Genomic DNA, 21,969 nt, shown 5'->3' with positions numbered 1-21,969 from the left:
AAGAATTAATAAATACTTCCTATTATAAATAATAATTAATAATCCATAATATTGTATGCACTGATTTGTGTACATTATGTATACTAATCTATTTTTATATAATGTATATATGTTTGTTGTTTAAATATTTAGATAAAAGGTCTTATCACAAACATGGTTTTCATTATATTTTATAAGCATAAACGAATACTTAATTCAGTAATAATACAATTAACAATTGATATAATTCATGATTTATAAAATCCACATAAAAAAAAAGAAACCATCCATCTGCATACACGGATTGCGTGAACAATTTCTAAATAAGATTTACAAATGTCTTTTAACTGCGTCAATTTGGTCCAACAGAAACTTACAAACTAAAACATTAATTAATTATGTTGTGGGTAAATGCAAAATTTTAAATTTCCCTTGGAGCTATTTGATCCCAAACTAATGTTAAATGTATATATGTATATAGTTGTGAACTGATAAGAGACTAGAATTATTAGCACCATGATAACACGCAAATATATTTGCTTCCCAAAATCTTTGGTTAGATAAAGTTCAGGGTGGATTTGAGTCGCCTTCGATTCCAGGACTTGACAAATTTGATTCCAATTCCGGTTCAAGGGACAGCGGTTCTTCACCTTCGGGTCTTTCCGCTCCCTCTTGTCCTTCGGATACGTTGCCTGGCAGATAGTCCTTCCAGCTTCTGAATAAGTACCTGGTAAACTTCCGAAGTTGCCTGAATTTGCAGTACGTCGCCCCTTCGGCAGATTCCAGTTGCTGAGTTTGAATCAAGAATCCTTTCTCCTTGAAAGTCTGTTCTAGCTTTTCGCGTTGCAATGATTTTCGTGACTTTCTTTTCTTTGTCCTGGGCGTGGTTTCCGAAGAGATGGAAGGCGTGGGCTGCTGAATTTCCGGATTCATCATGAATTCTTTTCCCGCAAATTCGGTTGGCGATGTGGGATATATTTTCTCGCCGCTCGCTTGAAGGAAAGCGCCTGTGCTAGAACATTGAGCGTTGTTTATTCGTTGCTGCAGAGTTTCTCTCGGGAAGAATTCGTAGCCGCGCATACTTTTATCGCCTGTTCCACTGTAGTAACAGAAATTACCACCAGAATCCACTGAAAGCATCTTTTTCTCCTGTAAGCTAGGCTTCGCGCCACCTGTAAATTTAAATTTGCATATAGACACTTCTGTAGCTGGATTATTGGGATTTTCCGTTGGAATTGGTGGAATAAATATCGCACTTCGCTTTCTCTTCGCTGGTGTCTTATCAGTACTGGTGGCATTACGTTTCGTTTTCGTCTCCGGTTTTTCCTCGTCTTCGCTGGTCTCCGATTTTCTGGGTTTTGTTTTTGGAACTATTTTTCGAAAGTGTTGGGCTTCTTGTGGAGGCGTTTGATTGTTATTGTTGTTGTTGTTGCTGTTATTATTATTGGCTGCCATTTTTTGGTAATATAGAAGTTGTTGTTGAAGTGCCATTGGATGTATAAAAATACTAGCGTTCGGCCAATAAACGGGACCATTTTCAGGTAATTTTATGGAGTCCGGTGAGAGAACAGGTGGGTGCGATGGATCCGGAAATTTAAAGTCTTTAATCGAGGCAGGTGATGGAGTTTCGTGCACAAATTCAACGTCGTCGTCGCTTTGGGGCTCAGACTTAACTTCAATAATATCAGGCTTATCTAATAACCGTATATTCAATTGATCCATATCGCGGATACACAGATTAAGTGGTTCATTCTGATGAAGGGCTTTTTTCTTAGTGGCTAAAACTTCCTTTTGTCGCTTAGATTCTTGGGTCAGTCTTTTTTCTAGTAAACTGCTTATAATTCGATTTTGTACATCGCTCCTGTTGAAATTGTCTGTGACAGTTTCGGGGAGCTTCGGCTCTATCTTTTTCACCGGATCTTTATTAATAATGCTCTTGGCGTTCGGTGTTCCTGGAAATATAGTGCCATAATTCTTGTAAATCAAATGGCAAATATCGGCCTTTTTAGGCTTCCTCCCTCTTCTCGGTTTGGAATTATCTAAAGTCATTTCACCCATGTAGGGCAGATCCTGGTACTTCACTATCCTGCTGGCATTTGGAGGCGTGTTGGCTGGTTTGGAATGCTGCTCCGACGCCTGGTTGACGTGCAACTTCTTCTGGATTTCGTTTTGCATCAGGGTAATCCTCTGTAACCAAGATTGGATGGACTCGTTCGGCTCTTGGGCTTTCTCCTCGTCTGTATCTGTGGACGGTGGCGAATCAGGCACCATCTTCTCGACTTCCGTCCCTAAACCGTTCAATTTATGTTGTCCAGAAGGAGAGCCTCTATAGAAAACAAAATAATTGGATTATTTTAATTGAAAAAAACATGGTCCACTTATTCAAACTCACTTTAACTCTTCAATAGATGCTCCGCTTAATATTAGTTTATCTATAGAAGTGTCAGAGAAAGTCATGCCTGTTGTTTCCGCTTTGAAGCTTACTTCCTGTTGTTCCTCGGACTGCATCTTTCTTTCTGCAACAATTATCGTTATTAATTTAAAATATTTCGTAATCTGCAGTAGAGTAATGGCAACTTAATGGTAGAAACGTGTAACAGTAAAAGAGAGAACTGATATATGTCACGCGAATTATTAATAGTTTCAATCCTTCCGAAACAAATAATTAATGTTTATAAGTTGATGTATAAATTGCAAAAGAGTGGAATTTTGTTTAGTATTACTTGAAATAAACTTAAGTCAATTAAATAAACTGGTGTATGTGAATGAAATGATTCCGTTATTCCGGAAGCAGATTTGTGGGTAAAGAGAAATATATCGATGATGACTTACATCATTTGGTATATTCACGAAACACCATCACCAACACCTTTTGGTCACAGTTGGGTTACTTTGATTGGCACATGATGATGGGACACTACGACAGAACGCGGATAAGGTTTGGAACGAGCTTTTGGAAATGTATGGACAACGAATTCGAGGTAATTTTTGGCTCTTAGTCGCAATACGTTGTGTAGCGGCGCCGTAGAATTCGTATACGAGCGGTTATCCGTAGAAGGCTCGGAGCGTTCGGAAATAGCGTCCCGACGCCCTCTCCACTTACTCTATAGGAAGGTATATGCTGTTTTAGGCGCTTGCTGTAACACGAGATAGTACCATATTTAGTATTGGGCATGTCCGAAGTTCTATTATTAAACTTTGCGGCGCGTTCCCGCAATAACGCATTCGGAAAGGAAATATTCGTAAAGAAGCGAAAAACGGGAAGGCGTCCGCGCCGCACCGCACCGGCAACTGGAGATTACTTGATTTATTTTTACGCGCCATAGTATTTCGGCCGACAATTGGGTTGTACTTCTCGATTCACCAATGAATGAATGAATTTCCTCCGTTGCAATTCAACTGTTCCTCGATCCGAATGCACTGCCAAAAAATCAATTCCACAAATTTAATAATAAATGCTGATTCGAAATTTGCTATTAACTAAATGACAAACCGTAGACCTTAATGAAGACACCGGAATACATAGCTCTTCCACCCGTCACAATACACGCTTCAATAATATTCTGCATGATGATGCTATAAACAATATTGTGTGTGTGTTCGTGTATAAGGTCAGTTCCAACAAGAATAATTTATATTATTAAGTTTTAACTAAAGGTCAAAGTTATTTGCTGGGCGTATAACGGATACAAAACAATTGTCGCTTTACGTGCTTCGTGCGTTCATTTAAAACGTAAAATCTTGCGTAGATCGCCGGCAACGAAAAACAAATAAAAACAAACGTTTCTTACACAAATATTCCCATTGTAAACACGATCTTAAATAACGCAACAATTATATACCCTTAGGTGCACAAAATTGCATTATAACATTTCTAAATAATAGAAAGTATAAACAATAATTTTACAGATCTGTCTATAAGAATAAACACTACTTTATACCGGATAAAATTAGTATACGTATTTTTATATTTACATGATATATAAAACTTTGATTTTTTTAATTAATTTTTATATAATCATAAATTTTTAATAAAATTTGTTTAAATCTTAATTTTACAATGATAACCAAAGAACTATCGACCGTTGTTTTTAAGAAACAAAATAAAAATGACAACAAATCTGTATACAAAAATTATAAAACTTGAAACATGTTAGTTAAAAACTTTAAGAGTAAATAGTTTAGGAATTAATGTATTTTTTTTTCAGACAAAATATTGAAAGTTTTAAAAGTAAACGTTATTATTGATTGATCGATGTGGTATATGTATATATACTCATAAATGATTTTATCTGAGGTTATTCAATAAGGTTGCACATTTTTATGACCGCAACGCCTGTGCACGTCCACATCGTACACTTTTCACTCGCTGCGTTACACAGAAATTATGAATAAATTAAAGTTACGGGTAAGTGGATTTCAATAAATGCATTTTCTCGGTGTGCATAGGTGGCGATTTAATTATTTGATAGTGGATCGATTGAAAACCGTTCCACTTTAGAAATTAGCCACGGTCTGGGGGCCGGCTGTAAATTGTAAAGGATTTAGTTGTAAATGTCGATTGGAAAGCAATTATCAAAGTTAAATTATGGCCGTCGAACGTGGCAGAAATTCCATTCTTTATATGTGGATTATGTTCATGTGTTCGATCGAGTATGAGAGCTCCACTCAGGCCGTGGGCGTACGAAATTATAGCAGTTATGCTAATGTGATAAGATACTGGACACTGAATTATTTATTATGTATTATTGCTATTACAATTTAACTTACTTGCATGAGCACTGTCCAAAAGAGCGCAATTCATAGCGACACTATTTTGAAACGAAACAAAAAAAGTTAAACAATAGTAAAGAAAAAGTGTCTCTAATACAACATAATTCATATTAACTGTTGCTTTTCAGATATGATTAATATTGTATTATTTAAATTACGTTACATTACTTTAACATGTAAATTGAAAATTATTGAAAATCCAATTTATTTTATCAGTGTTCCTCATTTACATGAATTATTTTTGTTAATTTGCAAATTTTTTAAAATAATTTAAATTGTTAAATGTTAACAATTGTATGTTTTGTGTTTGTTACAGAATAGAATTGTAAGCCTTGAAGAAAATTAAAATATTTTATAATAACAGCTGCACGAACAGCGAGTAGGTAGACGTTACTATTTATTATTTTTTTTGCATACATAAAATCAATTACTTGTCCCAAAGAACATGCTGATCCGTATATTTTTGTCACTTGTAAATTAGTAATTTATGTATGTTTATTTTTATCTGGCAGGAAGATCATGCGACGTTATTATTTTTGTATTGAGTAAATCACTGCTTTTTCGAATGTTAAATTTCATTTTTTTACAGTCGAATGGATGAAACCACAATAATGTTTGAATACTCTCTATATTTCCCAAATATCCACCTTTCATAAGCATCTTTTATATTCATTCTATGTATTATAGTTTTCGAGAAAATCAATGAAATGTGAAAACACTTTTTCGAACGTTATTTTTTCAATTTTTCAACTTTGAACGTGAATTACAGCTATATGGATAAGAGAACATTAATATGTCTATATTTGCTACATTCCCCAAACATTCAGCTTTCATACGCATTTTTTGGATTCATTCTATTTATTATAGTTTTTGAGAAAATCAATAAAATGTGAAAACTCTGCTTTTCGTATGTTATTTTTTCAATTTTTTAAATTTGAACGCGAATTACAGCAATATCGATAAAAGCACAGTAATATATCAATACTTGCTACATTTCCCAAATATTGAGCTTTCATATGCATCTTTTGGATTCATTTTATCTATTATAGTTTTTGAGAAAATCAATGAAATGTGTAAACTCTGCTTTTTCGAACGTTATTTTTTCAAGTTTTCAACTTTGAACGCGAATTACACCAATATGGATAAGAGCACAGTAATATATCACTACTTGATACATTCCCCAAATATTCAGCTTTCATATGCATCTTTTGGATTCAATTTATGTATTATAGTTTTAGAGAAAATCAATGAAATGTGAAAACACTGCTTTTTCGAACGTTATTTTTTCAATTTTTCAACTTTGAACGCGAATCTATTATAGTTTCCGAGAAAACCACTGCTTTTTCGTATGTTAATTTTTCATTTGGAATTTGAGAGTGAATTACAGCAAAATGGATTAAATTTAAATCCGACGCTTTCGCCGAGACACATAAACTTGATGACTACAAATTTTGAGTTAAATTTATATTTATGATCACACTTTAATATAGAATTACTGCTCTGAATGCAAATATTATAATAGACCTTCAAACCAAATAACAACTTAATTGTTACTCTCTAATTGGATCTAAATTAGAGATTTGTAATCATATATTGTATTTCATATAATATTTATTGAAACAATCAAATATAAATCAGTAATAAATTATTAAATATATTTTAATTATAATGTTTATTATTGCAATAGCTAAAGAATAGTAAACAAAGTAATTAAAGGGTTCTTGACTATACGTTTTGTCCTATATTTGAAATTTACTGAAATGTAGAAGTAAGAATATATCTTTAGTACATCGAATATAGCTATGATGATAAAAATCGTATACAAAGAGAGAGATAAACTGAAACTAGCTAAACAAAATGGTAGGTTTTTTTAGAACGGAACGACTGTGTGAGTAATCAAAGCAATTTTCCGTCGTAAAACAAGAAAAATATTGAAAATCCAGAAATAAAAGTACATCGTTGCCAGCAAAAACTTATGCAATTCTAATAAATATATTCGCACGCATTTTTACATTTCGTTTTGTTTTGCATGAACTGGGAAACAAAACACACAAGAAAAAAGGAAAAATTTTATTTTTTTCTCCTTTAAATATAAACATTGTCCGGCCATCCATGGCGAGAAATTTACGAGAGCCGGAGCAACTTTATAAATAGCGGCGCGCTTATGTCCAGTTCTAGGATATATTTAAAACGACCAACAAAATTACAATTACATCGGCTCTAAATACTATTTCGAATACACAATCGTCGGAATGCTATTTACCACTCTAATAGTTTCAACACCATCCGATGCGGACGATGACGCTAATTTTAGATTCCCGGACGAAAATGCACAGGTAATAATAATAATAATGATGGGGCTCATTGTGCGAGATGATGCAATGTTTGCGTGCTAAAGTCCAGTTGTGTGTGTGTGTGCGGAATTTTAGTGAAAAGTCAATAAAACGGATAATGTAAACAGACTACTGTGAGTCCATTTACTCTCCATTGGAAAAGAAAAATGTAGAATTTGTTTAGAACACATTTACATATGGAAATTATTTCACCACATTATATGTAGATCAATGAATAGATAAGACGTCCACGAGTACTACTTTGTGCATAGTTCCTTATCGCAACGTGTATTTTCTATTAAATAATAATCTTTATTACTGAAATCTTGAGTCACGGCCTTCTATTCACTGAAGCACATTATCTGGACTTATTAATGGACTATTTATATATTAATTATATGTAGTATTCATATGATCTTTCTATCTAAATAGGTTATCCTAAATATTATGCTTGATATGCAATTATCTTTATTAATTCGCGAAAGTATTACTCGTTCCTATATATTTCCTACTTTCAGAAATACTAAATTATTAAAGAAAGTTAACAAATTATGTTAAGTAATAAAGTTACAAACATTTTAAGAAAATTAGGGCAACTCAAACTAAAGAGGACGACTAGTAAGTCTGCAATGTTTTCTTAATAAAAGTGTTTCATAATTTGAAAATATTATATAATATCAAAACTTGGCTACTTTCGTTACATTAAGGAACTCGTGTTATCACAGAATTAGCATCCCATTTGATCATCGAGTATAAATTTATTAATATTAACTAATTATGATTGAAATAAATGGAACTTCATATTTCTAAATGTTTAGAAAGAAGTGAAAACACGAAGTACGGTATTTGTACGCCGCTTTTGTCATTGGTTATTTCATATTATCTATTGTTCCTATTGGGATCCAAGCGGACAAAAGTTCAACATGTTACACGCTTCGTTCGCCCGCGCCTCAACTTTACCATTTGAAGACTGTTTCCACCGCGTATGGTCTTTCGGAAAGGAAAATATGCGATGCCAGTTTATCCAGAAATGTGCACAGAAAAAAGCCCACGACAACATCATCTTATTCCGCGTAATTTAATTGCCACATTTATCTCATTCACCAATGATGAATTGTCATGTCTTATTCCAGATATATCAATTAGTACCAATATACTATAGTAATTAGTTGACGAGATCCGGTTTCAGCTGCATTCTGTAATCAGGATCAACTCGAAGTTTTTAGATGTAAATAAATTATAAGTAAATGTGCATTCTAATTACTTACCTTCTCAATTATTATTGTAATTTTAGCAATCATTTATTATGGATAGCTTCCGTTAATTGGTTAACGTTTTGCATTCTTTACACACTTTGGCCTGCTTTCCAAGCCAGCTTTGCTTTGCTTTGCCACCTATTCCAATTAATTTCAATTACTGAATACGTTTAATTATCGTCTTACCATAACACAATAATCAATTGCTTCGGAAGCAATCGAGCGTGAGCTTTCTGAAATGGATTTGTTTATCCATTCTTAAAATTATTGAACTTTCGCCGTTTGATCGCTACTAAGAAAATCAAACAATAAGCTATTTACTTGGCAGAATGAGGCAATAGATAAAAGGAGTGAATCAGTGGAGATGATTACCATCTAATTTTTGTTCATATAATAAATTAATTAAAATTATAATTACTTTTCAATAGTCTTATAGTAATTATATACGTACATCATCGTGTTGATCTGAGCATGCATAAATAATTAGTGTAAACCCGATTTCGCCGTGGCACGAAATAATGAAACGGATGATTGATGAGATCATTAAACATACTACCTACAGTCGATTTAGAAAATCATACGCAGAGTCATTAGGTTTTACGTCCTTTTTTTCTACTAGTAAAGAAAAGACATTGCAGAATATTAAAACTTGCTTTCCATCATAAGTTTGAACTTAAATATAAGTACGGTCGTTAGATTTTGCTACATGGCTATAATTTTAAATCAATAACTAACTAACATTTACATATACCAAATACGATAAATAATTTACCTTTTTCTTTACCGTGGGTGTTAAAATTTTAACATGTTTAATTACATAACACATAATATGTAGCTGAAGTTTCTTTTATAGAAAGAGTAAATAAATCTTTATTCTATTTGCATAGTTATATAAACACAATTTCCAAAATTTCACTTCGGATTAAAAACCAATACCAATCAGAATAAACTATGTTAAGGTTCTAGCAACAAATCAAATAATTTATAGATGTTATAAATGTTTTACTAATTAATTACTGTTGTAGTTAATTGTAATTATTGAAAAATCTGTTAGGTCATTATTCAACATATCATTTGATCAAATATCAAATAGTTCAATACTCAATCCTAAATTATATACTTATAAGAAATACATGTTGTAATTGACACTGTTTCGTTAATACAAGACACTTAATAGTACGAATTTCCGTTTTTAGTTCAATTTTCTTGCAAAATCATTTTCGAAATATCAAAATAAGTTTAACTATTAAAAAAAAATGCGTACAAAATATTTATTATAATTAATTACTGTGTATTTCTCAATTCCTTATAATATATTAATTTATTCATACATGAAGATCTACATTATTAATTGGCAATTAATTATATTTTAACGATACACATTAATTAATTAATTACCTGGATAAATCTATTATGCATTATTATTTTAATAGATTTTTACGCAAATGTAATATGAAACTGTATAAAAAATGTATATGCTAATATTTTATGGATAAATCATAGTAGGAACAAAAAAAAAACAAGAACCTGCTGATTCAATTGTTCTGCAAGAGTCAACTTCCTGAGTTTTGGAATCCTGCGCCATTCGTACCAGGATGGAACTGGTCTATAATTAAATTCGAATTGCAAAAAAGCAACACAATTGAAGGCGCGAAATTTATTGTGTAGAAAAATTCGAACGTACGTACCTCCAAGTAATCCATCCTCGAAGTAATATCGATATGTCATCAAGTCATTCTGATGTCACTCACTGCTTTTGTCGATGTGTCGTAATAAGTAAGTAAAAAGAGTTATATGACGATGTGCGATTGCCAGCAAAAGAACGTACAAAAAATGTAATTTACACTGTTCAAGTTGGATGACGATTGATTCACGATCCCGCCATCACAGAAATGCGCGCTCGCGTTCGTAAATTGAAAATTTTCGCGACCGTAGATGAAAATTTGCGGCGGAAAAACTTTGTTTTGCCCCCTATTCGGGATTTACGTAAGCCGCAACGCCTATTCAGATCGCCTTTTCAACGTCGCAACGCTTAGAACGTCCGGATTCTGTTGCAGGTCTCATTTTACTGCATTAATCAAGCAAATACTTGTGTTGGTGTGTAGGTTTTCATTCAGGGCGGGCGAGCGGCGGATTCATTCAATTCCACCACGCATCTCAACTTGCTCTTGGTCTCCTCTCGTTCTCTCTCATCCTCACGGCTCGACCCAAAAAAAGATTTGGCTTAATTTAAACACTTCACGAATTTACAAGCAAAATTTCAATCGCCTTATTTATTCATTTATTTTTAACTAATTGGTTTTCTATTTTTATTCACTCTGAGAATTTATATATTTAATATTTCATAAAAATGAAATTTATTAATTATCAATAGTTTTTTTTAATCTTCTAATTTAAAGTATTTTTAATAAATTTGAAACAAAACACACAATTTTTCGACGCCTAATTTTTATTACTTTTTGATCTATCGATAATGCAGGTGTTTAAAACTCACAAATTAAATTGTTTTTAACGTTTGAGATTCGCAGGTGCAACTGATTAATCGTTTCGTCTTAGATCGGACGTTTTCGCTTAATTGTTATTGCTTTCTTATCTATCAATTGTGCAGGTGTTCAAAACGCACAAATTAGATTGTTTTTAACGTTTGAGTTTTGCAGGTGCTCTGATTCATCATTTCGTCGTAGATCGGGCGTTTTCGCCTAATTTTGATTGCTTTCTTATCTATCAATTATGCAGGTGTTTAAAACGTACAAATTAGATTGTTTTTAACGTTTGAGATTCGCAGGTACAACTGATTCATCGTTTCGTCTTAGATCGGGCGTTTTCGCTTAATTGTTATTGTTTTCTTATCTATCAATTATGCAGGTGTTCAAAACGTACAAATTAGATTATTTTAACGTTTGAGATTTGCAGGTGCAACTGATTCATCGTTTCGTCTTAGATCGGGCGATTTCGCTTAATTTTTATTGCTTTCTTATCTATTAATTGTGCAGGTGTTCAAAACGTACAAATTAGATTGTTTTTAACATTTGAGATTCGCAGGTTTGAGATTTTGTTGTAAGTCGGGCGTTTTCGCTTATTTTTTATTGATTTTTTATCTATCAATTATGCAGGTGCTCAAAACGCACAAATTAGTTTGTTTTTAACATTTGAGATTCGCAGGTGAATATGATTCGCACGTAGATCGAGCGTTTTCGCTTAATTGTTATTGCTTTCTTACCTACCAATTATACAGGTGTAGAAAACGCAGAAATGAAATTGTTTTTAATGTTTGAGTTTCGCAGGTGCAACTAATTCATTGTTTTGTCTTAGATCGAACGTTTTCGCTTAATTTTTATTGCTTTATTATCTATCATTTATGCAGGTGTTCAAAACGTATAAATTAGATTGTTTCTAACGTTTGAGATTCACAGGTGCTATGATTCATCGTTTCGTTGTAGATCGGGCATTTTCGCTTAATTTTTATTACTTTCTTATCTATTTATTATGCAGGTGTTCAAAACGTACAAATTAGATTGTTTTTAACGTTTGAGTTTTGCAGGTTTGAGATTTTGTCGTAGATCGGGCGTTTCCTCTTAATTTTTATTGCTTTATTATCTATCAATTATGCAGGTTTTCAAAACGCACAAATTAAATTGTTTATAACGTTTGAGATTCGCAGGTGCATATTCATCGTTTCGTCGTAGATCGGACGTTTTCGCTTAATTTTTATTACTTTCTTATCAATTTATTATGCAGGTGTTCAAAACGTACAAATTAGATTGTTTATAACGTTTGAGATTCTCAGGTTTGAGATTTCGTCATAGATCGGGCGTTTGCGCTTAATTTTTATTGCTTTCTATCTATCAATTATGCATGTTTTCAAAACGCAAAAATTAAATTGTTTATAACGTTGTAACGTGGTAAAATCGACAACGCTGCAAGTGCGCTCCACGTTGCAACTATGTTTCAAAAATTCGGAGAGACCGCAGCGAACCGCGAAAGAAGACGGTTGAGGTCTCCAGTTTAAGAAGATATTCTGATATATTTGTAATCTCCAAGAGGACGGTGTTGGCGCTCTAGAGAAGCTAAGGCCCACCGTCGGAGAAGAAGTTGCTGATCTGGAAGCAGTTGTTAGAGTTCTTCCTCTCTATAAAAAGGAAGTGGCGCCCTGAACCTTCCCACGTCACGGACTCACGCCCTAGCGGGTTGAAGATTGGTATATCTTGTATTTTTTATGTACACGAGTGTTATCGTGTTACAACGTTTGATATTCACAGGTGCAACTGATTCATCCTTTCGTCTTAGATCGGGCGTTTTCGCTTAATTGTTATTGCTTTCTTATCTATCAATTATGCAGGTGTTCAAAACGTATAAATTAGATTGTTTTTAACGTTTGAGATTCGCAGGTGCATCTGATTCATCATTTCGTCGTTGATCGGGCGTTTTCGCTTAATTTGTATTACTTTCTTATCTATTAATTATGCAGGTGTTCAAAACGTATAAATTAGTTTGTTTTTAACGTTTGAGATTTGCAGGTTCAACTGATTCATCGTTTCATTTTAGATCGGACGCTTTCGCTTAATTTTTATTACTTTCTTATCTATTAATTAATGTTCAAAACGTACAAATTAGATTGTTTTTAACATTTGAGATTCGCAGGTTTGAGATTTTATTGTAGATCGGGCGTTTTCGGTTAATTTTTATTGATTTTTTATCTATCAATTATGAAGGTATTCAAAACGTATAAATTAGTTTGTTTTTAACGTTTGAGATTCGCATGTGCAGCTAATTCATCGTTTCGTCGTAGATCGGGCGTTTTCGCTTATTTTGATTACTTTCTTATCTATCAATTATGCAGGTGTTTAAAACGTACAAATTAGATTGTTTTTAACGTTTGAGATTCGCAGGTGCAACTCATTCATCGTTTCGTCTTAGATCGTGCGTTTTCGCTTAATTTTGATTGCTTTCTTATCTATCAATTATGCAGGTGTACAAAACGCACTCATTTTATTGACCATATTTCTGAACGTTTGGGATCCGCTGATTCATCGCAATGCCAATTTCTATTGCTTTTTATCGAATATGAAAATGTGTTACCATTTTCACGTTTATTAAAATTTACATATTATTAAAAAATATGTTAAATTTAATTATTTTCATTAATTTATATTAATTTTTTTTTGTTATCTTCAGAGTTTTTGTGCCTTAATATAATAAAACATTAATAAATATTGCAAAATTAGTTTTGTTATATTTGCTTTATTGTATATTTCATTCTTCTTCTTCCTCCTCTTCCTCCTCCTCTTCGTCATCATAGTCGTTATTTATAAATAATCTTATAAATTGGACGGTGATTGGTATAAATGAACACAAGTTGAAAACGTGTACAATGTTCCGAATAAAAATGTGCGTCAGCTTATAATCAGTGATATCAATAACTGTCTCTGACAATGAAGTTAGTTTCATTATACGCGATAATCTGTTCGATGTGTGTAGTCCAAGGAATCCCGGGAAATACTGCAAGACAGATGAAGCCTTAAACAAAAAAAAAATATAAATATATATACGACATATCGAATGCATTGAATGATTAAGTACGAACCGGCAATTTCCTGTATCTATCCAGAATCATAGATATGAACGAGACGTCGATGAGCATTATTGTTAAAGTTATCAGGAGCCACGGAAACATCGTCAGCACCAGTAAATAGAGGTGCCTCAAAAATACACTTACTGAAAAACCATTAATAATCTCAAAGATACCAAACGAACTTTTAATTCAAATTACCTAATAGAAGTACTCCGCATATTGCCCAACAAATGTTCATGACTAACCATATCACTAACACTAGACTAAAATCATTGCCTTTGTAGTTCGTACTAGCAACAAGCGCATTATCAATCAACGTTTTATTATTGCATTGGTATACTGAAAAAAGAAGCAAACAAACAAATAACAACATCATATCAATCTTGTTTTGAATAGTCTACGTTTGTAAGCCCTATCTTCTTTATTGTGATTGTAGATTATCAATTTACTGCAATTTGATATAAGTGGGAAATACCATTTGAGAATCAAAGAACTGTGCACTATTGAGAATATCTAAAAAGTAAATGAAAAATAATTGATTCAATGATTATATAAGTAATTCAAACCAGAGTGAATGCAGCTGCACAGAAGCGACGAGCAAATAACCATTTACATATAAAGCACATTACTAATATGAAACATACATTTTTTAAATAATAATTGACAAATTGTCAGTCACCATTGTCAGTTTAATTTGTATATTATATCGTCCTCTAGAGGTCACTGTATTTTATTTGACGGCCTCTTATTCTTCCTTCCTTCCAGAATATGAAGATTTATCCGAACTCTCTACCTAAGAAAAATATAAGTTCAAAAGCCCAAAAACTATAACGGTGTTAATAATCATTTAAAAATCTTCATACTCATATAATTTATAAAATATATTTGTGGCTCGTCAAAAAATTACAAGTTGTGTACCACTGGAATAGATACTTTGAAATGTTTAATCTAATGAATCATCATGTTTATTATTTGTACAGAAAACTAACTTGGTTATTCTCATAGAAATGACAACCCAGAATGGAAAATGAACCAGATGTGCAATATTCCTGAAGAAGATGTTGGAAAGCTTAATCCCTGTCAAATCGACAATCTCCTTGTTGGCTTGCGTATATATAGTCACTCGATCAAGTCTATCGCTATGATGAAGGCCAATCAGCTCCCCAAAATACTGTGTGGCAATTTTATCCTGAAAGCAATATAATTGAAACGATGATCAATACAAAATACATTAAACTCAATTACCGGCAAATAAATGTATTTATGAATGATTGTGGCCAAGAACATTACATCGCACAGTACCGTTATCAAAGTGACTATGACCCATGGAAGCACTGTAGCAGCAATGAATACAACGGTCTTCATGCAAAGGCTTACTGAAAAATACATAATGAAACATGATGAATTATTCAATGTTACAGTAATAAATACTTAGAAGTAAAAATGCGGTTATCATCCAGCTGATGTTTAGAGCAAGCCAAAGGCATAAAATGACAGTGAAATCGTTCAGATCGTCCCACGACATCCCCACCAATGCGTTATCGACTAAACTTTTATTGTCGCAAAAATAAACTGAAAACAGTAAGTGTTCAATTATATGTTTGTTGGTGAGTAACAAGTTTGCAATACTTTTCATGTCTCCGTCCACCATCGAAATATGGTAAATAATGAAGTCACTGCAATTTTCCGTGTATTCAAAATAACGGTCCACAATTATAACGGTGTGACCAATGGCTATAGTCTAAAATTATATAATATGTACATTAATATGTAATTACGTGTTAACTGATTTAACTTACTATTGTTAATAGGGACGCAAGAAATCGTTGCCCGCAGATCCATTTGCAAACCGTTAAACAACACATCTGGTTCTAATTTAAACTAAAATACCAAATTAAAAAAAAACGTGACATAATAACTGTCATATAAATGTATGTACAATAATTCAAACTCTCAATAGCATACTAATTGGTAATTAATCTTCCATAAAATTAATTTTCAATTTTGGTTAATTTTAAGAATTGATTTGATATTATTTTGTTGTTTAAAGAAAATGATGGATTTGTATAGTAAATATATTAATTCAACTTTTTTTTTGTGTAAGAACTAAACAGAATATTCTAAGATTGCATTTATTAAAATCATTAATTAGTTAAAATCAAAAGAATAGATGAATTCCTAATAATAACAAAGAAATAGAAAATAATATCTATTATAAAAGAATCAAGTGTGCATGTACGTTGCTACATTTTTTTTTTCAATCAATATTTTTGATAGTTAACGAAAATGTTGAAATTCCTCTCGAAGTTCAGTTTAAGTTGCAAGCTCTTCGTGATATCAATAATAACAATTGTAAGATACAAAGATTTGTTATTTTTTTTCATAATACATAATTCTATATTCAGGCTGAAGGGATTTACCAAATCGTTCTTATAACCAAAGCTTCAGTCAAATATAAACATGAAGATATGTGTACTCATAAATACGAGAAATTCCAGGATGCAGTTACGCACTTTGCCTATTTTTACAGTATGTCCTATTTGTAATACAAGAAGTAATAAGATAGATTAAAATATGTTTGTAGGAGTTTCAGAATGCGGAGACATTCGACTGAGATTCTTTTTAGAAAGCATATCGAGTCTAAACAATAATTTGAGAACGTTTCTGCAGAACGTTACAAAATTATCCCATAACCCGACTAAAATAGCAAATTTCACCTACGTATATTTTACAATTGCTACTATACTAGATATGTTCATGATATTATTCAATATACCTATATTTAGTAAGTATTTTGGAATAATTATGTTCTTTAGTTTACCTAATTGTTTTATTTAGCGGCCAGCTTTTGCACCGAGCAAATAAACCTTTGCAAACAAATTTTTATACCCTGGGTGATTGTTATGACTGCGATAATTACTTTTGATCTAATTACGATTCCTATTATTTTTAGGATATTGTACGGTAGCCAGGTAAGTTTCTGCTAAACTAATTGCACAGATTAATTAAGATTTATAAGTTGTCGTTGCAGTACGCTTCGAGGTGGGTCTTAATGCTGGGATTTAGTCATAAATACGTTGAGCGTTTCACTTTGAAGCACACCAAGTTCAATGCGGAGTTAGTGCATCACCTCACGAATTTTCCCCATCGACTTATGTACATATCGTTCAGACACATCGTCAGTTTACCTTTATTCATTTTATTCATGTTCATTATTTGCAAGGAATTGCATTATCATTATAAGCAGAGCAAAATGCGTAAAATGAATCAGATCACTTCAAACGTATAGATCACAGTATTTCCATGTTGTTGAATCCTCAAAGTTATGAATATGTTTATAATTATTTAATAAATTATATTGAATATTAAAATGTTTCTTTAGTCTTTGCAAACGTAATAGAAGCTGTAATGATGCCGTGGTGGAATTTCTGAGCGTCTTAAATCCATCTCTATGTTTACGCTATCCCGCTCTACAGAAATTCTGTGCAGAAGTCTGCGTGGAGCTGTCAAGTGTCCACGTGGGTGGACCAGTGTTTAAACTGTTTCCCCACCTACCACCATCTTCTTCTCTTTCGCACTAAGTGAAACATTCTAACAATCTCTACTAATACGAAAAGAATCTCGGAATCCGTCGACTTGTTCTCACACATCCACATGCATCACTAATTACAAACAAAAAAAATAAAATAAACTCGATAATCTTCGTGTAAGACGCATCAATTAATTCGTAAACTTTCAAACTTTTTGCCTCAAGAAAATTTCGCAAACCGACAAAAGTCTATGGATCTAGATCACTGAAACTGTTATGTATTTTGCATTGAAAAGGATAAGATACACAGTTTTGCCATTTAACTTGCTTATTTATTTATATAATCTTTTTTTTTTTTCGTTTCGTTGTTGTTGTTATTCGCATACGCCGCAATGCCTACATATATTCTATATATGATTGGTGAGTATGTAGGCTCAACTTATGGCAATATATTGGAATAATAAAAGTGCCGTTGGAAATTGGAAGGCGCACCTATATAGAAAAAAAAAATTCACAGCTTTCAAAATCTACATCACCAATTTCGTTTGCTACAATCGAGGAATTAGTCGTCTGCGTTGGTCATAATTCTGTATAGATGAGCGCAAGCTGTAGTCCCATAAAGGTTTCGTAATTGCTTGTCACATGTTTTATGAATTGAGTGTAGCTTCGCAGAGAAATAAAATAAAATGAATGAAACTGTGACCTTGCGGCGACTTGCAGCAATAACATAATTTTATTGTCCGCATGAACGGTCATACGCTGCGAGAGATATATGTCCAATTAAATTAAATTGTTAGAAATCCTCATTTCTTTTCTACCACTGGACACTTTTGATATATCTACACGCAGTTAACTTCTGTACATTTTGAAATTCTAAACATGATTCTTATTAAATTGTAAGATCTATTTAAAAGACAAGTGTTCCTAATTGCATATTTCTCTGTTTGTACACCATCAACAGCAACATTTATTATTTAAAAGTAATATGTTTACATACAGTAAATACTAAACAAGAAATATAAATTCATAATTTTTCTTTGCTCTCTTTTCTTTTCCTATTTAGTAATTTAAGTAAAAAAGAGAAGTCGAACACGTTATTAATTTGTTCGACTTACGAATTTTGATTCGAGTTTCAAAACTTCAATTGATATAAAGCTATTTAAGTGTGTGTAGTACAAATAATTGAATTTATGAAATAATCAAATATTCGTCCTATTATTATACTAAATATGCAATAATTATAACAAATTCGATGTTAATCCTAATAGAGTTTAAACCCAATTAAAAATAAACAGAGTAGTTCTAGAACTAAACTGTATAATTATTATTAATTACTAGTCGTTTAATAATTATTTGTCGCCGAAGGAAATAGTCTATTTCAATATTTTATTATAAATTCAAATTCGAGAAGAGGCGTATCTCTGGCTTCATATAACCATTTTTTTTTTATTATTATTAATAATTTGACAGTTATAAAATTTATCAGATTAATTTGAATTTGCGTGGTCGTTTCTTAATAATCTTGAATAATTATCATTGGCATCTGAGATTTAATTATATCATCCAATTTACCATATACATAAACATTTTTTGAATAACTGTCAATGCAAAAAAGGATTTCCTTGTAATATACTCTTCTGTACGATTATAATGCATGTTTAATTTTATTTTAGTTCAGAAAATAAACAATACTGTTCGATGTAGAAGAACATCGTTTTCTAATCAAACATCTTGTTCACAATCCATTATAATCCCTTCCTACATATTATTGCACAACTGTATATTTATTTTACAACAACTGATTTCTCTATCTCTTGCATAATAGAAAATTAATTATTTACCATTACTTTGCCATCAAATAACATGCATTTATTATATAGCGATGTGCTTAAGACAGCGTTTTCCAAACTGTGACGCGTGGACTAGTCTAAGGGGAGGCGCGAATATTAGTAGCAGTGAGCAATTTTCCAAATATCTGCTAAAGTTTAGATACATTCCTGTGCGCTTATCCATGTTGCTGTAATACGCGTTCAAAGTTGACAAATAGAAATTAGAACGTTCGAAAAAGCAGTGTTTTCACATTTCATTGATTTACTCGGAAACTATAATAGATAGAATGAATCCAATATATGCATATGAAAGCTGAATGTTTGGAGAATCCACAAAATATAGATACATTCCTGTGCTCTTATCCATATTGCTGTAATACGCGTTCTTTTTATGAAATAATGGGAGGCCTGTAAATAGGCTTAAATTGAACCGTCGTAAACCGAGATCTAACTGTACTTATTCCAATTATATTAGATCGATGAGGTCTATGATTTTTTTACCTATTAACCCCAAAATCTTCATAATTTTGGATATAATAGTGAATATATTTCATGTAGTAACGTAACGTATTTTTTTAATGAAAATTTTAGAGGAAATAAAATACAAATAACCGTCCAATCTTATTATATAACGTTAATAAATTAAGGTACGAATCACAAATGTTTATCTTGTTTCTATTCTTATCTTGTTTTATCATTTGTATAATAATGTAATAACAATTGTCGTTTAAATAATCCTCGTATGGTAACGAATCTTCACGAATTGACACGACAAATCAGCTGCAAGTGCGAGCGATAAACAAATTCTTATATGAAAACACGTCACATCTGCGATGCGATGATTCACAAAGGTTCTAAAACGTTTAAACAATCCTCGGGCACGAAATTGTGCTTATATTCTTTTTTAAATTATTTACTCAAACGATTCAAAATTTATGAATTTAGTTTTCTTCAGTTCATATACATAATTCTTAAAATTTATTTGACAGCAATTCAAATTTTCAATAACAATTATATTTTATACTTAATGAGTAAAATGAGTTAAATGTTCATATAAATAATAAGAAAAAAAAACACAATAATTGCGTGTTTGTAAATAGTTTGTAGTCATTCGTCTTCAGAAAGATATTTTAGTTGAAAGGATGTCTTGCGTGAGTGAAGGAGCCTTGTTGGAAAAGGAGCATAAAAGCTTTATGTAAAGGCTTTACACACGCGCCATAACTTAACTAGAAGAGGACGAGGCTCGCGGTAATAAGCAAGTCGTTGAGAGAGAGAGAAGAACACCCTTCAATCGTTTTCCTGCCTCCTGTCCACCTCCACCTCATCCTCCTGAAAAACGTTTTTTTGTTCTTCAACGTAAAAACAATGCACTCGCCTTACGCCCCCGCCAACAAAACAAAAGATAATTCCCTTTTGCGAAAACAAAAGATCGCGTTGATAAAGGGAGACAGTTGACGTTTGTCAAGTTGAAAGCTAAAAAGGGGACCGGAAGGAACAAAGTTACTACTACTATTATTATTAACATTTTTTTATTTCTTGTTTCTTCCGTGGAAAAAAAACGTAATTGAATCAAGAGAGAAATTGCGTATGCACGGTTACAGGACACGGACGACGCGTGCCGTCGAACAAATCGGATTTGATTCAGCAAATTAGGTTTCCTTTCTATTTTTTTTTATATATATATACTGCACATGGACACGTGTATACAGATAATAATTAACTGCGAAAACACCGCGCCAAACAATATGCTTCAGTTTTGGGTGAAGTGAGGGGGAACCCGAAGGACCATCATCCGGCTTAGCAATTGAAAGGGCCGTAACCGTAGAATAAGTACGGAAGGGTGGATTCATCCCCTCACTTACTACGATGACGGGTGTCAACTAATTGGGGATCACAAAAATCAAAACGCCACTATTTAATGGTCCATTCAACAGCATTTAGATATGCGTTTACAGAGGGTTGTGCATTTAACAAAAACAATAATGCATCTTTATTATTTTTTTGTTTATGGGAAAAAAATATATACTCATTCTAGTGTTAAAACAGGATTTTATTACTTAGAACTAAGTTTCAGTAAAGTTTTAACGTTATATCCTTATGCGGCCACTTTCTATGATTTTTTTTCCTGCGACTTATGGTATTTGCTTCTACCCCTGTGCAGGTCTTATGCTTTTGAAGCAAGCATCCATCCTTGCTGCAGCTCTCCGTGCCTTTTCCACCTTGTTTGTTTGCTCTGTCGTGTCCCAGAGATGGTTTTCTGGACACTGTGAGATATCTTCTTCTGTTGTCTGTTGTGGAGCCTTAGGTTTGGTAAATAATAAATTGAACGAGTTTTACTTGTTGTTTATTATTAAAATATTCTTCAAATTGTTTGCTTTATTGTAGTTCTTCACTCAGTAGTCTTTAGCGTATTTCCTAAGACTAATTACAAATAATTATTCTACGTATAAAATTAACTAAGCAAGGTGGGAGTTTGAGGAGTAAAAAACGGTTTTGATAAGACGCTCCGCTTCAGGTCACTGCTTCTATACGGATTTTGCCAATTCTGAGTCTTATCAGTAGTTGGTCTTGATGAAACCGCCTATTCTGCGTCTGGTTTCTGTGTTGAAAATATGAAGGAATGTTACAATCGGTCTTACGGTGAACTTTTTTAACCATTACCCCAAAACCAAAATATTATTGCGTAAGTCGATATTAC

General features: G+C 32.5%; 2 protein-coding genes across 6 annotated transcripts; one reads left to right on the top strand and one right to left on the bottom strand.

The window, feature by feature from the left end:
* Positions 1 to 309: 309 nt before the first annotated feature.
* On the bottom strand, positions 310 to 10,427 carry LOC108567786 (uncharacterized protein DDB_G0284459). Of its 2 annotated transcripts, XM_017928455.1 has the most exons (4): positions 10,030 to 10,425; positions 2,812 to 3,116; positions 2,372 to 2,495; positions 311 to 2,305 (listed from the first exon to the last, which is right to left on the bottom strand). In XM_017928455.1, the coding sequence occupies exons 3-4, from the start codon at positions 2,485 to 2,487 to the stop codon at positions 547 to 549; spliced, it is 1,875 nt and encodes a 624-aa protein (XP_017783944.1). In that variant the 5' UTR covers positions 2,488 to 2,495; positions 2,812 to 3,116; positions 10,030 to 10,425; the 3' UTR covers positions 311 to 546. The 2 variants fall into 2 exon arrangements, with proteins under 2 accessions (XP_017783943.1, XP_017783944.1); XM_017928454.1 differs by lacking the exon at positions 2,812 to 3,116 and having other exon boundaries at positions 310 to 2,305; positions 10,030 to 10,427.
* Positions 3,124 to 17,222, top strand: LOC108567787. Of its 4 annotated transcripts, XM_017928457.1 has the most exons (8): positions 6,839 to 7,088; positions 7,904 to 8,313; positions 14,919 to 15,494; positions 16,191 to 16,265; positions 16,319 to 16,442; positions 16,498 to 16,698; positions 16,752 to 16,885; positions 16,945 to 17,222. In XM_017928457.1, the coding sequence occupies exons 3-8, from the start codon at positions 15,447 to 15,449 to the stop codon at positions 17,200 to 17,202; spliced, it is 840 nt and encodes a 279-aa protein (XP_017783946.1). In that variant the 5' UTR covers positions 6,839 to 7,088; positions 7,904 to 8,313; positions 14,919 to 15,446; the 3' UTR covers positions 17,203 to 17,222. The 4 variants fall into 4 exon arrangements, with proteins under 4 accessions (XP_017783945.1, XP_017783946.1, XP_017783947.1 ...); XM_017928456.1 differs by lacking the exons at positions 6,839 to 7,088; positions 7,904 to 8,313 and adding an exon at positions 3,124 to 3,590; XM_017928458.1 differs by lacking the exons at positions 6,839 to 7,088; positions 7,904 to 8,313 and adding an exon at positions 7,115 to 7,219.
* Positions 17,223 to 21,969: the final 4,747 nt, after the last annotated feature.

Source organism: Nicrophorus vespilloides, unplaced genomic scaffold (assembly GCF_001412225.1).
Source record: "Nicrophorus vespilloides isolate i.1.1-1 unplaced genomic scaffold, Nicve_v1.0, whole genome shotgun sequence".
NCBI classification, from domain to species: domain Eukaryota; kingdom Metazoa; phylum Arthropoda; class Insecta; order Coleoptera; family Silphidae; genus Nicrophorus; species Nicrophorus vespilloides.
Note: the sequence above shows the minus strand (reverse complement) of the source record. Positions and strands in the feature narration are given on the sequence as shown.